General features: G+C 39.7%; 1 protein-coding gene across 7 annotated transcripts in view; it reads right to left on the reverse strand.

Annotated features, from left to right (window-relative positions):
* Positions 1-1,767: 1,767 nt before the first annotated feature.
* The window catches only part of LOC117713337 (solute carrier family 22 member 27-like), a 40,077-nt gene continuing 28,186 nt past the window's right edge, over positions 1,768-13,658 (reverse strand). For 2 of the 7 annotated variants that reach the window (XM_076916587.1, XM_076916569.1), the window contains 4 exons: positions 10,615-10,723; positions 8,828-9,031; positions 7,401-7,490; positions 2,123-5,772 (listed from right to left, as the gene is read on the reverse strand). In XM_076916587.1, coding sequence (XP_076772702.1) covers positions 5,679-5,772; positions 7,401-7,490; positions 8,828-9,031; positions 10,615-10,723 — 497 coding nt within the window. In that variant the 3' untranslated portion in view covers positions 2,123-5,678. Of the gene's footprint in view, positions 5,773-7,400; positions 7,491-8,827; positions 9,032-10,614; positions 10,724-13,658 lie in introns of all 7 variants that reach the window. The other 5 variants (XM_034509585.2, XM_034509570.2, XM_076916574.1 and 2 more) reach the window with 4 other exon arrangements.

A 13,658-nucleotide genomic window follows, 5' to 3' on the forward strand; every position in this document is an offset into this window, starting at 1 on the left:
TGGGCTTCTACTTATTTACCTGTGTTCTACTGTATTTTAAGAGAGTTATTTATGTCCTATCCTAATTAAAGTCCTACCTAATTCCTCATGAAATAAGATTTTAGATCAGAATCTTGCTTTTCTGTTGTGTTAAGGTATCCAGGGCTTGCTCTGGTGAAAAAACTAGATTCTGATGTGGTCAAGTAGCATTTTTTATGTTGCTTATGTTCTTGCACTTGCCTTTCTCCATCTGATTATATCTGGTGTTAACTGGCCTTGCTGTTTCTGTGAGCCTGGTTATGTGGGACTTTGTTAGGCCAGGCTGTCTTTGGGTATGGGAGGGTGACTGGAGAGCTTGAATTGTAGACTGGCTGTGTCAGAACTCCAGGGGGTCAAGCTGTGTCTGGAAGTGGTAGGGAGTGGAGCTGAAGCATAGAATCTGATCCTGAGCATAGATTCAAACTGGAAGCAACTTATGTCTTCAGCAAGACTAGAGGTCCTGTATCCTATGGGTCCTATGGTTGTCAGGCCATGTATTGGGGTGAGGGTGAGGGACTCATCTGTGAGCCTGGGTGTGTCAGAACACCTGGGGGTCAAACTGTCTCTGAGTGTGGGCAAGGTGGGGAGGTTGGAACACAGAATCTGCTCCCAGGTGCAGATGTGAATGGGAAGGGGGTTAATCTTGAATTGATTAAGACTAATGATTTTAGTAGAGTTATCCCATGTTTACAATTAAATTTTTTGTTTTATAATCCACAATTTTTGGGATAAGCATTTTTCCTTTCTTTCCACCCCATGTGTTCTAATTACAGGTGATTTTTTTCATATATATTTATATGTGTGAGAGAGTGTGTGTGCATGTATACATATGTTATATATAAAATATACATCTGACAAAGTAAAAGTGTTTTAAAATACCTTACTTAAAGATGTTTAATGTTACTTATCCTTCCTCATGCCCTCCCTGTTCTGTCCACCATTCCATTACCCACTGCTTTCTACTTCTACCATGTTATTTCACTTCCTTTTCATTTCATCTTTGTTCCACTGTCCTCTTCCTTTAAGCAGTTTCTTCCTCACCCACTCACAGTGCACTCTTTCTCTTTGCCTGGCTTCTATAAGCAATGCAGGTTATACACACAAATAAATAGATTAATTGATAAATAAATACTCTGAGTATTGCTTTGGTAAGGTTGGTGTACCAAAAGTAGTGTTCTACTTTGTAAGCCAGTTGTCATCTATCCTTTGCTCTGTCCTGTGTCTTCCTTATGCATATTCTTCTGTATGCAAGAACTATGCAATCTTTCCACTGTTCTCTGTAGTGATGAGAAACAGTTTTTCAAATGTAGTCAATCTTCATGTTATAACTTGGATTTAAATGACTCTAAAAATTTCGTCTACTGAAGAATTGGTCACCTCCATTTGGTGTTATTGCAAGAAAACAGAAATATTAAGGGAGGCACTAAAAAAGAAAAAAACAAAAAAAGGAGGCACATTGGAGGGTTACTTTGATGCAACAATTTGAGGAAGCATTGCTTTCAGGATTCTACTTTGTTCTTGACCATATCTAGCTACTTTTCTCCAATGTTGTCTCTTTTCTTCTTCTATTTCCTTCTCCTCTCTCTCTCTTTCTCTCCCTTGCTCCCTCTTCCTTCTCTCCCCACTCCCTCCCTCCCTTCCTCCCTACCATTTTTGCCAGTATGAAATGAACATTCTCCTCCTACCATACTACTGTTTCACACTAGAGCTGAAGTGTCTCCTAGTAATCATGAACTGAAGCCAATAATGTGGATTTGGGAAAAACAATAAAGATTGCTTCCTTTAATTTTCTCAAGCATTGTACCACAGCAGTGGAAAAATAGAATATATATATTATCCAGAAATAATATGCATGATTACAGAAATAGTCAAGCAGGATTTCTTTCAATGTTCTTTTCAATTCTTCAAATCACTTATGTGATTAGTCCTAGGTATTTGACATATAGTAATCTATCGCAGCATTTCCAATGTGATCTGTGTTTTCTATTTATCTATATTTATTAAGAAGTTTGACAATATCAATGTGTAATTCTGAGTAATCATTCTGAAAAAAATGTCATCATGTTCCGAATACCATTTTTTCTCTTGTTCTTTGATCAGATGACAAATCCAGGAGTTCCTTAAAACCTTGTGACTTTAATGATGGGATCCTCTTTCTTTGATTGTCTTGACTCTTTCCAACTAGAACATACACAACAAAAAACATAAACATCAAAACAAAGTCAGTTAAATCTGCAGAAAATGTGTTACTCTCTGGGTCCTTCACAGAATAATCTACTTCCACCCATCACCTTTGTAACAATGACTACTTCTGGAGGATTTTGGTTAATATTGTCAAATAAATTCTGTGGTAAGTTGTAAGTGAGATTTAGTACTTTCTATGTTGGTCATTAAGGGATTACCAAATGAGATTTGGAAGAAAGCATTTGAAGTACACCAAAAAAGTTAAAATCCACTCCATTAATTTCCTTGTTAAGATCCCTTAATTAACCTACACATTATTCTCTACCTGAACATTTTTGTTTCTAGAAAAACCAAGATGGCCCTTCTGGGTGGCACTTTCTGCCAGGGCAGACTTCCAGCTAGTCCACTCCCCTGAAGACAACAGAGCCTACATTTATCCCAGGAGACCTACTAAACACAGGGCAACTGGTAAGGAACTACTGGAAGTCCAACAGCTGCCACTGGGAGCCCAGTGGACTAAGAACTCATCACCCCCCAAAACCTCCCACCTACCCAAATTCGATTCCCCTTTTGGCCAGTACCTTCTACCTTGACAGACTGCCAACTAGTCTGCTCCCATAAAGAAATCACTGCTTTAAGGCATCCCAGGAGGTCCTCTTCACACAAGGGAACTGGGCAACAGACACTACAGTCTGAAGATCTCCCAGGGGCTCTAGGAATGTACAGTAGCTCACCCTACAGACTAAAGTCCTTTCTGGAGTTCTGCTGCACACAGGGAAACAGAAACAAGAGTCCATATTTCTGAACCCTTGAGAACAGTTTCACACAGTACAACAGCTTGACTGTTCCTCTGAAGACCCAACAGTCTAAAACCCTCCCAAAAGATCTGCTGCAGCCAGGGCAACAGATCAGCAGCTTCTCAGACCCTCTGAAGACCCCATAGTCAGAAGGAACCACAGGACACTCAGGGCTACAGGACTACCAGGAGACCTGAAGCAACCCAGAAGCAAAAGAGGCAGGTTCCAGACAAGCAAATATCTTTGCAAGAGGCAAATGCAAGACCATAACCAACAGAAGCCAATATACATGGGCATCAGCAGAATACAGTTCTCCCACTAAAGCAATCCCTGAATACACCAAAACACTGGAAAATGAGGAAGCTGACATAAAATCTTAACTCATAAAGATAATAAGGTTCTTTAAGGATTATATAAATAACTCACTGAAAGAAATACAAGAAAACACAGGTAAACAGGTAGATGCCCTTAAAGAGGGAAAAAATAAATCCCTTAAAGAAATACAGAAAACCCCTTCTGCCTGGTCCTTTCTGCTGGGCAGACTGCTAGCTAGTCTGCTCCCATAGAGTTACCAAATCCTGAGCCAGCCCAGAAAATTCACTGCACTAAGGGCAATGGACAACACAGCTTGAGGCATCCAAGGAGATCTGCTACACACAGGGTAACTGGCATCCCAGAACTGCTACACACAGGCAACTGAGCAACTGATCACCACCTTGTCTGCTCCCCTGAAGACACCACAGCTTAAAGGCATTCCAGGAGCACCTCCATACACAGGACAACTGAGCAACAGATATCAAGCTCTGAAGACCTCCTGGGGGCTCTGTGGCATGCAGGGAAACTTACCCAACAGACTGAAAGCCTCCCTGGAATTTGGCTGCACACAGGGAAACAGAAAAGATGTCCATAGAACCCGTCCACCGAGAACATCTTCACATAGAACAAAAGCCTGACTGCTTTCCTCTGAAGACCCAACAGTTTGAAGGCCTCCCAAAAGACCTACTGCAGCTGGGGCAACAGATAAGCAGCTTCTTTCTGTTCTTGGAATACTCTTATTCCTGTTTATCAGGTTAAAACTTGTCTTAACAACATCAACATGTTGGCAGCCAAAGTACATTGCTTAAACCTGAAAATGGACCCCCAGGCAGAGTTATTAAATTAACAGGCTGGCAAGCCAAGTACTGGTAAGATTCTTACCACAGAGCCTTACCAACCTAAGACAGAAGTGCATTGCCTTTGATAATGCATATTCCATGATGGGTAAGAAAGACATTCTTGTCAGAATGACCTAAGACAGGCTCAGTCTTGTTAACGAAATAAAAAAGGGGGAGAGGTGGAAAGCCTTTGGGGTTGTTTGGCAAGAAACTAACGTGGGCCAAAGACAAGAAAAGGGCTACTTGGCAGGAAAATGACATTGGCCAAGGACAAGTAAGTAGGCTTCAAGCAGGAATCTGACATTAGACTAGAACAAAGAAGTAATTTCAGGTAGGAATCTAAATTGTAGGCTACAACAAAGAAGTAATCTCAGGCAGGAATCTAAAGATTAGGCCAGAACAAAGAAGTAATTTCAGACAAGAATCTAAATCTTAGGTTAGAACAAGGTAGTAGGCTTCAGACATGAAAATGACTTTGAGCTAGTACAGAGAAGTAGGCTCAGATATTTCGGTCATCCCAATAAGCTCTTAGAAATAGTGAAGCATTCTTGTCAGCAGGACCTAAGAAAGGCTTGGTTTTGTTTGTGAAATAAAAAAGGCAGAGATGTGGAGAGGTTTGGGGGCTGCTTGGCAGAAATCTGACATTTGCCAAGGACAAGCAAAGGCGTTTCAGGCAGGAATCTGACATTAGGCTAGAACAAAGAAGTACTTTCAGGCAGGAATCTAAATCTTAGGTTACAACAAAGAAGTAGGCTTCAGGCAGGAAAATGAATTTGGGCTAGGACAGAGAAATAGGCTCAGATATTTCAGTCATCCCAATAAGCCCTTAGAAATAGTGATCACAAGTAATCATGGAACTTTGTTTATTGTCGTTCTTGTTCTTTGACTATTTGCATCTATTGTATTGCTAGTTATTCAACCTGGAACTGACTTACATGCAATTAAAACTATATAAAAGCAAAAAAGAGGAGGGGGGATGGGATAGAAGTTTTTAGTGGGGGAATGAAAAAAATAATATCTGAAATATAAATAAATAAAATATGCAGTAAAAATTGTCTAGCTAAAAAAAAGAAGAAAAGAAAATATCATCCTGAGTGAGGTAATGCAATCACATATGAACATACATGATATGCACTCATTGATGAGTGGATATTAGCCTGAAAGCTTAGAATACCCAAAATACAGGTCAGAGACCATATGAAGCTGAAGAAGAAGAAGGAAGACCAAAGTGTGAATGCTTCAGTTTTTCTTAGAAGGGGGAACAAAATACTCACAGGAGGTAGAGAGTGAAAGGGATTTGGGAGCAAGGAACAAGGAGGAGGCAAAAAATGGGGAGGAAGGATCAGGTATTGGAGGAGACAGGATGATATATGGAGAGTCAGGAAATTGAACAGAGTAGGTAGCAATGGGGGGTGGGAAACTGAAAATAGCCACCAGAAAATCCCAGATGCCAAAAATTCAAGAGACTTTCAGGACCCAAAGGAAATGAGATTAGCTGAAATGCCTAACAAAGGAGAGGAATATCTTACAGAGGCCATATCCAGAAGTTAGGCAAGGTCCCTGGTTGAGGAATGGAGCACCAACTCATCTCCAAATATTTGACCCAGAATTTCTCCTGTCTAAAAGAAATACAGGGACAAAGTGTGGAGCAGAGACTGAATAACAGGCCATCCAGAGGCTGCCCTACCTGGGTATTCATCCCATATATAGACACCAAACCAAGACACTATTGTGGATGCCAAGAAGTCCTTGCTGACAGGAGTCTGACATAGCTGTCTCCAGAGAGGCATTGACAGAGCCTCACAAATACAAATATGGATGCTTGTATTCAACCATTGGACTAAGCACTGGGACCCCAATTGAGGAGTGAGGGAAAAGATTGAAGGAACTGAAGGAGTTTGCAACTAACCAACCACCCCCAGAGCTCCCAGGAACTAAACCACCAACCAAAAAATACACATTGAGGGAGCCATAATGCCAGCTGCATATGTAGCAGAAGATGGCCTTATCTGGCAGCAATGGGAGGGGAGGCCCTTGATCCTGTGAGTGTTTGATGCCCCAGTGTAGGGGAATGCTAGGCTGGTGAGATGGGAATGGGTGGGTGAGGGAGAACTCTCACAGAAGCAGGGGGAGAGTGATGAAATAGAGGGTTTATGGAGGGAAAACAGGGAAAGAGGATAACATTTGAAATGTAAATAGATTAAATATCCAATTTTTAAAAAAGAACTCAAGAAGCTAACCACCAAAACACCAAACAAAAAATGGGGTATACAACTAAATAGAGAATTCACAATAGAGGAATCTCAAATGGCTAAGAAGCACTTAAAGAATGTTCAAAGTCTTTAGTGATCAGGGAAATGCAAATCAAAATGACCCTGAGATTCCACCTTATACCAATCAAAATGGCTAAGATCAAAACCCCACTTGACAGTACATGTTGGGGAGGATATGGAGAAAGAGGAACACTGCTCCATTGCTGGTAGGACTGCAAACTGGTACAGCCACTCTGGAAATCAATCTGGAGGTTCCTCAGAAAATTGGAAATAAATATTTCTGAAGATCCAGCTATACCAGTCTTGGGCATATACCCAAAAGATGCCCCAACATGCCACAGGGACATGTGCTCTACTATGTTCATATTGGCATTGTTCATAATAGCCAGAATCTGGTAACCAGATGTCCCACAACAGAAGAACTGATATAGAAAGTGTGGTTTATTTAAACAATGGAATACTACTTAGCTATTAAAAATGAGGACACCCTGAGTTTTGCAGGCAAATGAACAGAACTAGAAAATATCATCCTGAGTGAGGTAACTCAGACCCAAAAGGACATGCATGGTATATACTCACTAGTAAGTGGATATTAGCCAAAAAAGTAAAGAATACCCAGGATATAGTCCACAGAACTCAAAAAGATTAGCAAGCCTGAGGACCCAAATGAGGACACCTCAATCTAACTTGGGAGGGAGATGAAAGCAATCACAAGAGGGGGGAGGGAAAGGAGACTTGTCTGAGAAAGGGTACAGGAAGAGGAAGATGGAACATGATCAGGTATAGGGTGGGGAAAATGACTGAAGCCCTGGGGACCAGCAGAAAAAATGGAAACAGGTAACCTCAGGAGGTAGGAGGTAGGGGGACCTCCAGAATGTACCAGAGACCTGGGAGGTGAGAGACTGTCAATACTAACAGGGAGAAACCTTAGGCAAAATACCCTGCAGTAGGAATTGGGAACTTATAGTGCTTACCTCCAGTAGAAAGGCAGGGCATCAAGTGAGAGATAGGGTTTCCATCTCACAGTCAAAACTCTGACCCATAATTGTTCCTGTCTGAAAGAACTGCAGGGACCAAAATAAAGAAGAGCCTGGGGAAATTAAGGTCCAACGACAAACCCAAAGTGGGATCCAGCTCAAGGGGAGGCGCCAAGGACTGAAACTTACTGAGACTATGGAGTTCTCACAAAATAGGACCTATCATGACTGACCTCCAAAAGACCCAACAAGCAGCTGAAAGAGTCAGATGTAGATATTTATACCAAACCAATGGTCAGAAGATGTTGACCACTGTGGTTGAATTAGGGAAAAGCTGGAAAAAGCTGAGGAGGAGGGCAACCTTGTAGAAAGACCAATAGTTTCAATTAACCTGGACCCTTAAGACCTCTCAGACACTAGACCACCAAACAGGCAGCATGCACCAGCTGATATGAGGCCCTCCAATGCATATACAGCAGAAGACTGCCAAGTCTGGGTTGAGATAGAGATCCACCTAACCCTCAAGAGACTGGATACTCCAGGGAATGGGGAGGTCTATGGGGTGGGGGTGGGGTGGGGAACATCCTAGTGGAGACAGGGGGAGGAGGTATGGGATGTGGAACAGTCAGAGTATGGCCTGGGATCGGGATGAAATCTGGAGTGTAAAAAAAGATTAAATAAAAGTTTAAAGAAAAAGAAAGTAAAAAAAATCAAGGTGATCAAAATGTCACAGAGAATAGAAGCATGTACTACTAGATGCAGTCATTTGTGGCAGGTCCTTTAGTCTTCATATGTTATTTATTTATCTTAAATTATTTCATAAACATTGCATACTCAAACATATAGGCTGTTGGTTTCATACAGTTTATCAGCATTCACTGAGTTGGAAGGTAGCTGGATCTGGGGGATGAAATGACATTTATATTTGTGCATGCTTATATGCTTGTGGTATATTACAAAATATATCGATAGATGATAGATACATGAGGTAAATAGATGATAGATAGATAGATAGATAGATAGATAGATAGATAGATAGATAAGCAGGCAGACAGACAGTCAGACAGACAGACAGATATGTTGATATATTGATATATATGTCACAGCAGACAGAATAGCAATAAAACCAATAAATTTGTTCTGGCACAGCTTGAGCATAAGTAAATCATATGACCTAGAGAGTTTCTAGGGACATCTGACTCTACAGTACAAATGGATTAACAAATTTTTCCCATTCAAAAATACTGACCACAATTAGAATAACCCCAGATATCAGTATATATAGAATACATACTCCCAAATCAAAGGTAGTAACCACCATTAAACAAACCAAGTTTATCCTGTCCTTCATTGCTGCTTTGCCTCCCTCAGCACAGTCCATTAGCAAAGAACTCTCCTAAAGAACACTGAGAGGTTTTACTCACTCATTTCCTACATCATGGATGGACTCAGGAAGAGGCTGATCCTTAGTTTCAGGAAGGAGAAACACAGTAAGCCCATTGAGGATGGAGAAGCCTCCATAGAAGATCCAAGGCAATTTGGTAGAGTATGTCGCTAGCATCATAAACAGGGGGGCCAGGATTAATCCACTATTACCAAACATTCCAATGGCTCCTGCACTTGTTGCCCTTGGAACAAGAATACAATGCACAAAAAAAATCTGATAAAAATACACACTTGAAACTTGTGATTTGCTGGGCGGTTGTGGCACACGCCTTTAATCCCAGCACTTGGGAGGCAGAGGCAGGTGGATTTCTGAGTTCAAGGCCAGCCTGGTCTACAGAGTGAGTTCCAGGACAGCCAGGGCTACACAGAGAAACCCTGTCTCGAAAAAAAAAAAAAAAAAAAAAAAAAAAAAGAGAAAAAAGAAAAAAGAAAAAAGAAACTTGTGATTTAGTATCATACAGACCCTTTTAAAAATCTTAGAACCTGTTACTTGTCAGAACCAGTGCAATTAAATTTAAGAATCTTGATAACTTACTCTTCCTTCTCAAATTTGTTTCATTTTGTAATATTTTTGGTCAGAATCAGACTATGAAGACACTTCCTTATTCAACACACTGATACAGAAAGAGTAATACTGCATAACTTATCTTATACATAAATTCTGTATTTTAGCTTTATATGTGTGTATACACATGTGAGTTATGGGTATAAGCTCTAAAACTTGGAAGGAGGTATGAAAAGAGGTAGACTCCATCTCAAGATGGATAAGAGCTGGAGTATAAATGTGAAATGAAAATAAAGGGGTTTACTGAGCAGTAGAAGCGACCAGCAGAAGTGTGGATCAGGAACTGGCAGAGTTGAATCTACAGAAAGATCATCTCTGTGATAATGTTCTAAAGCAAGTAATTATGCCAGTTTAAAGAGTTGTATCTTCACCTACACAACCTTAAAAAAATAGTATGAGAGGGTGTTGCGGTAAATCTCCGGCCCATAGGGAGTCCATAGAATAACGACACAAGTCAATAAATATCAAATGAATGCTGCATGCCTAAATTGGGCAGATTTACCATTAAACTACACTATTTCCCCGGCTATGAGAGCTCTTAACAACTTGCAGTTTCCTAGGTCAAGGTCTTCTTCGTCTTCGTCTCTCTCTCTCCACTAACTGCCATCTGCTTCCACCAACTGCTACTCCTTCCTTCCTCCGGCTCTCCTGGTCTTCTCCTCTTTCCCTGCCTCTGGCTCCTCCCACTCCTCTTCCACTGCCCAATCACTGGCTGTAGCCTTTATTTAACAAATTTGATTGGACAGAAGGTTTACAAGATTCGCTCCTCCTTCGCAGCCCCTCCCAGGAGTGGAATTACCATGACAACAAGAGGCTAGGGCTATCCACCACAAGAGGGTTCAATTGTAAAGAAAAAATAATTAAGTAGAAATAAGGAGATGATCAGAAAAAATAATGAAAATGAATATGGTAAAAAGATATTCCATACCTCTATGAAATTGCCTTAAATAAATATAATAAATGTAAAATTTAGAGTATGTTGTTGCTTTAAGTTGTTCCATATTTTTACATTAGATGCTAAATAGTAGTGCTTTTCTAGACTTAACTGTCTCAAAACTAAGTAAATTTCCAGGATACTAAAGTTATAAACATTCTTTTTACAATTAATTAGTTAGATAACTACCCAGTCTTTATTTTTTTTCCTTTAGTTATACAGAATGAGCAGAGAAGTCTCTTTTGTGACTGATTTGAAACTTGTACCTTAGTGTGGTCGGGAGTAGCTCATTTGTATAAAGACCACTAATACCAATACATACAGAAGAAAGTGCTCCTGCCAATGTGGCCATAATAATACGCAGGGTCTGCATTTCTAAAGAGAGGAAGAACAATGGCAGTAGTTAGTTCAGCTTGCCTGTTGCAATTTGTAGTTCCAAATTCCTAAACAAAAATACTATCATCAGAGATATGTACATGCATAAAATACAGAGAGGAAAACCAGCACAGAGAAAAGAAATCCTACAATGGCTAGTATGTTGAAGAAAGCGAACAATTTATTCATACTGGTTTGTGGATAATCAAGGTTTTTTTGAACAATTGTGTTCATTCCTTCATGTTTCAGAGAGTGATAGGTCCAGGGAGAATTCATTTTCATATTTCTTCTTTAGTGTCTAAATGGCCCTTCATGCAGAATATGAGACTGTCATTGGGGAAATCAGGAAAGAATCTAAACTCTTAAAGAATCATAGGCCATTGAAATCCATAGTAAATATGGAATAAAACAAGAGTGTCATATAAACCTAAAGCCTCTACTGCTGAGGTGGCATATTCCTCAGGAATAAAGAATAAGGATTTCTTCTAGGACAATGTCAGGCTCTGGATACCTTTCAAAGAAAGGTTCTTAGAACTATTTTCCAACTTCATTTCAAAAGCCTCATGAAAACTTCAAACACTGAATGTTCTCTGAGTGGTGTGGTTGTTTAAATAAAAATGCCCTCCATAAACTCATATGTTGGAATGCTTAGTACCAAGGAGTAGAACTTTTTGAAATGATTAAAAGGATTATAGGGTGTGGCTTTGGTGGAGGAGGTGTGTCACTGGGGTGGGACTTGAGGTGTCAGAAGCCCATGCCAGGCCCAATATCTCTCAACCTTAGATTAGAATGAAGCTCTCACCTACCTCTCCGTACCACATTTCCCTCCTTCCATGCTTCCTGCCACCATGCTTACTACCATGATGATATTGGACTAAGCCCCTGTAACTTCAAGCAAGCCCCCAATTAAATGTTTTTTTCTCATAAGAGTTGCCTTGGTTGGTCACGATATTTCTTCACAAAAATAGAACACTCACTAAGACAGTTAATGGCACCAGGGACTTGGTTGACCATGTTTGTGACAAGCATGACCATACTGTTTATCAAAACAATACTGAAAACACTGAGACTTGGACTAGAAGAATGGTTGGATTATTTAAGTGAGGCTTAGTGGGCCATAGTAGTAGAAGAATAAAGAACAGTGCTAAGGCTTATTTGAAAGGTAAAGGCCCATATCAACAGGTTTCAGAGGGGAAAAATTCTAGTAACTGGCTAAAGACCATTCTTGTGATTTGGAAGCAAAGAATGTTGCTGCATTTGGCCCTTAAATAATTTGGAATTAATTAACTCTGAGAGAAGATTACAAGACAGCCTAACACTGATTGTGTCATGTGGTTTTTAGTGGTCACTATTATATAGATCTACATAAAAAGGAGAAAACAGAAAAGTGAAAACAATACAAAATGTATAGTTTGAGGAGAAAATGAGTGCCAGTAACTATAATAGAGCTAAGACAAGTTCTTAAGAAGATAAAAATTTAAAGAACAGTCTAATGCTTAGTGGAATAAATGGAGTGATAACCTCCGGGTAAGAACTAAACTAGCTATGCTTCCAACTTTTTAAATTAACTAAAGAAAACCTTAAGGTGTAAAAGAGACCATCACCAAAAGAAAGCTGGTGCTAATATAATTGAATAAGAGGGTTAAGTTTCATTCCCATCAAGCAGCCAAACTTGATAGGTTTAGCCAATTGGATCTGGAGTAATAGTCAAGGGTGTAAAAATGGGGTGGTGAAATATACCTCCATGACTGAGGAAATCATGTGATTCCAAGTATGTGTCAGATGGTTCCCTGATGGAGACCAAAAGAGACCATTGTCTGAAGCTGTGACAGTGAACTCTAGATTTCATTTGAGACCTCAAGATGTTGAAGATCCCAGAATCAAACTTGCTAAGGGGAACTGCAGAGCAGGACTGGAACCAACCCAAGCCATAGAAATGTGTTACAGCAAGCAAGGATCAGACATGGAAATGCAGAGTTTGGAGTTTGCCCTGCAGGTTTTCATTTGCTTTGGGACAGAAGCTCCTCATTGTGCTCTAGTTCTTCCCTTTTGGAATAGTATTCCCTTTTGGAATGAATATTCTGTGCCATTGTATGTTGGATATGATCTGTTTTTTTTTTTTAATTTACAAAAGATTAGTTAAGAAATTGCTGTGAGACTCAGAAGAGACTTAAGCTTTGGAGTTTTAAACAGTGTTGAGACAGCAATAAACTGTGGGGACTTTTGAAGTGAGACTGAATACCTATGGGGTTCAGAGATTGGCAGTGGTAGTTTGAATAAGAACAAACCCTCAAAGACTCATAGTTTTCAATGCTTAGTCACAGGGCAAGTGCCAATATTAGAAAAGAATAGAATGATAAATAGATTCATTGTAGGAATTATATCATAGGTTGGAATTTGAGGTATCAAATGCTTATCCCAGGCCAGTCTCTCTCTTGTCTATGAATCAGGTTTTAGATATTAGCTCCTTTATCAGGTCTGTGTTTTCCTGGGTCATGCTCCTTGTTATGATGTTAGTGAACTAAATCACTGAAGCATTAAGCAAACCTCCATTTAAGTGCTTTCTTTTATGAGACTTTCCATTAATCATGGTCTCTCTTCACAAAAATAGAACAGTGACTAAGAGAGAGAGAAAGAGAAGCTGAGAGTTCAGGGGTTATAGATCCCATCATCATAGAATTTTTTAAAAACATATTACAATCTTACATTTTAACAAATCTAGTTGACCACATAGATGCCACTACTTATTAAATGTATGTACTTTATTTATTAAACTCAGTCTTGAGATTTTTAATTTTCAGGCTATTTGTTCTTCTCTGCACATCTCCTATATACCAACACAACTAAAATTATTTTCTTGTTTAACAACTCAACTGGCAAAGCACATACAGTTGGTCAGACATTTTTGTATGATCTAGGTTATACTTATAAGGCC

This window comes from Arvicanthis niloticus, chromosome 1 (assembly GCF_011762505.2).
Source record: "Arvicanthis niloticus isolate mArvNil1 chromosome 1, mArvNil1.pat.X, whole genome shotgun sequence".
NCBI classification, from domain to species: domain Eukaryota; kingdom Metazoa; phylum Chordata; class Mammalia; order Rodentia; family Muridae; genus Arvicanthis; species Arvicanthis niloticus.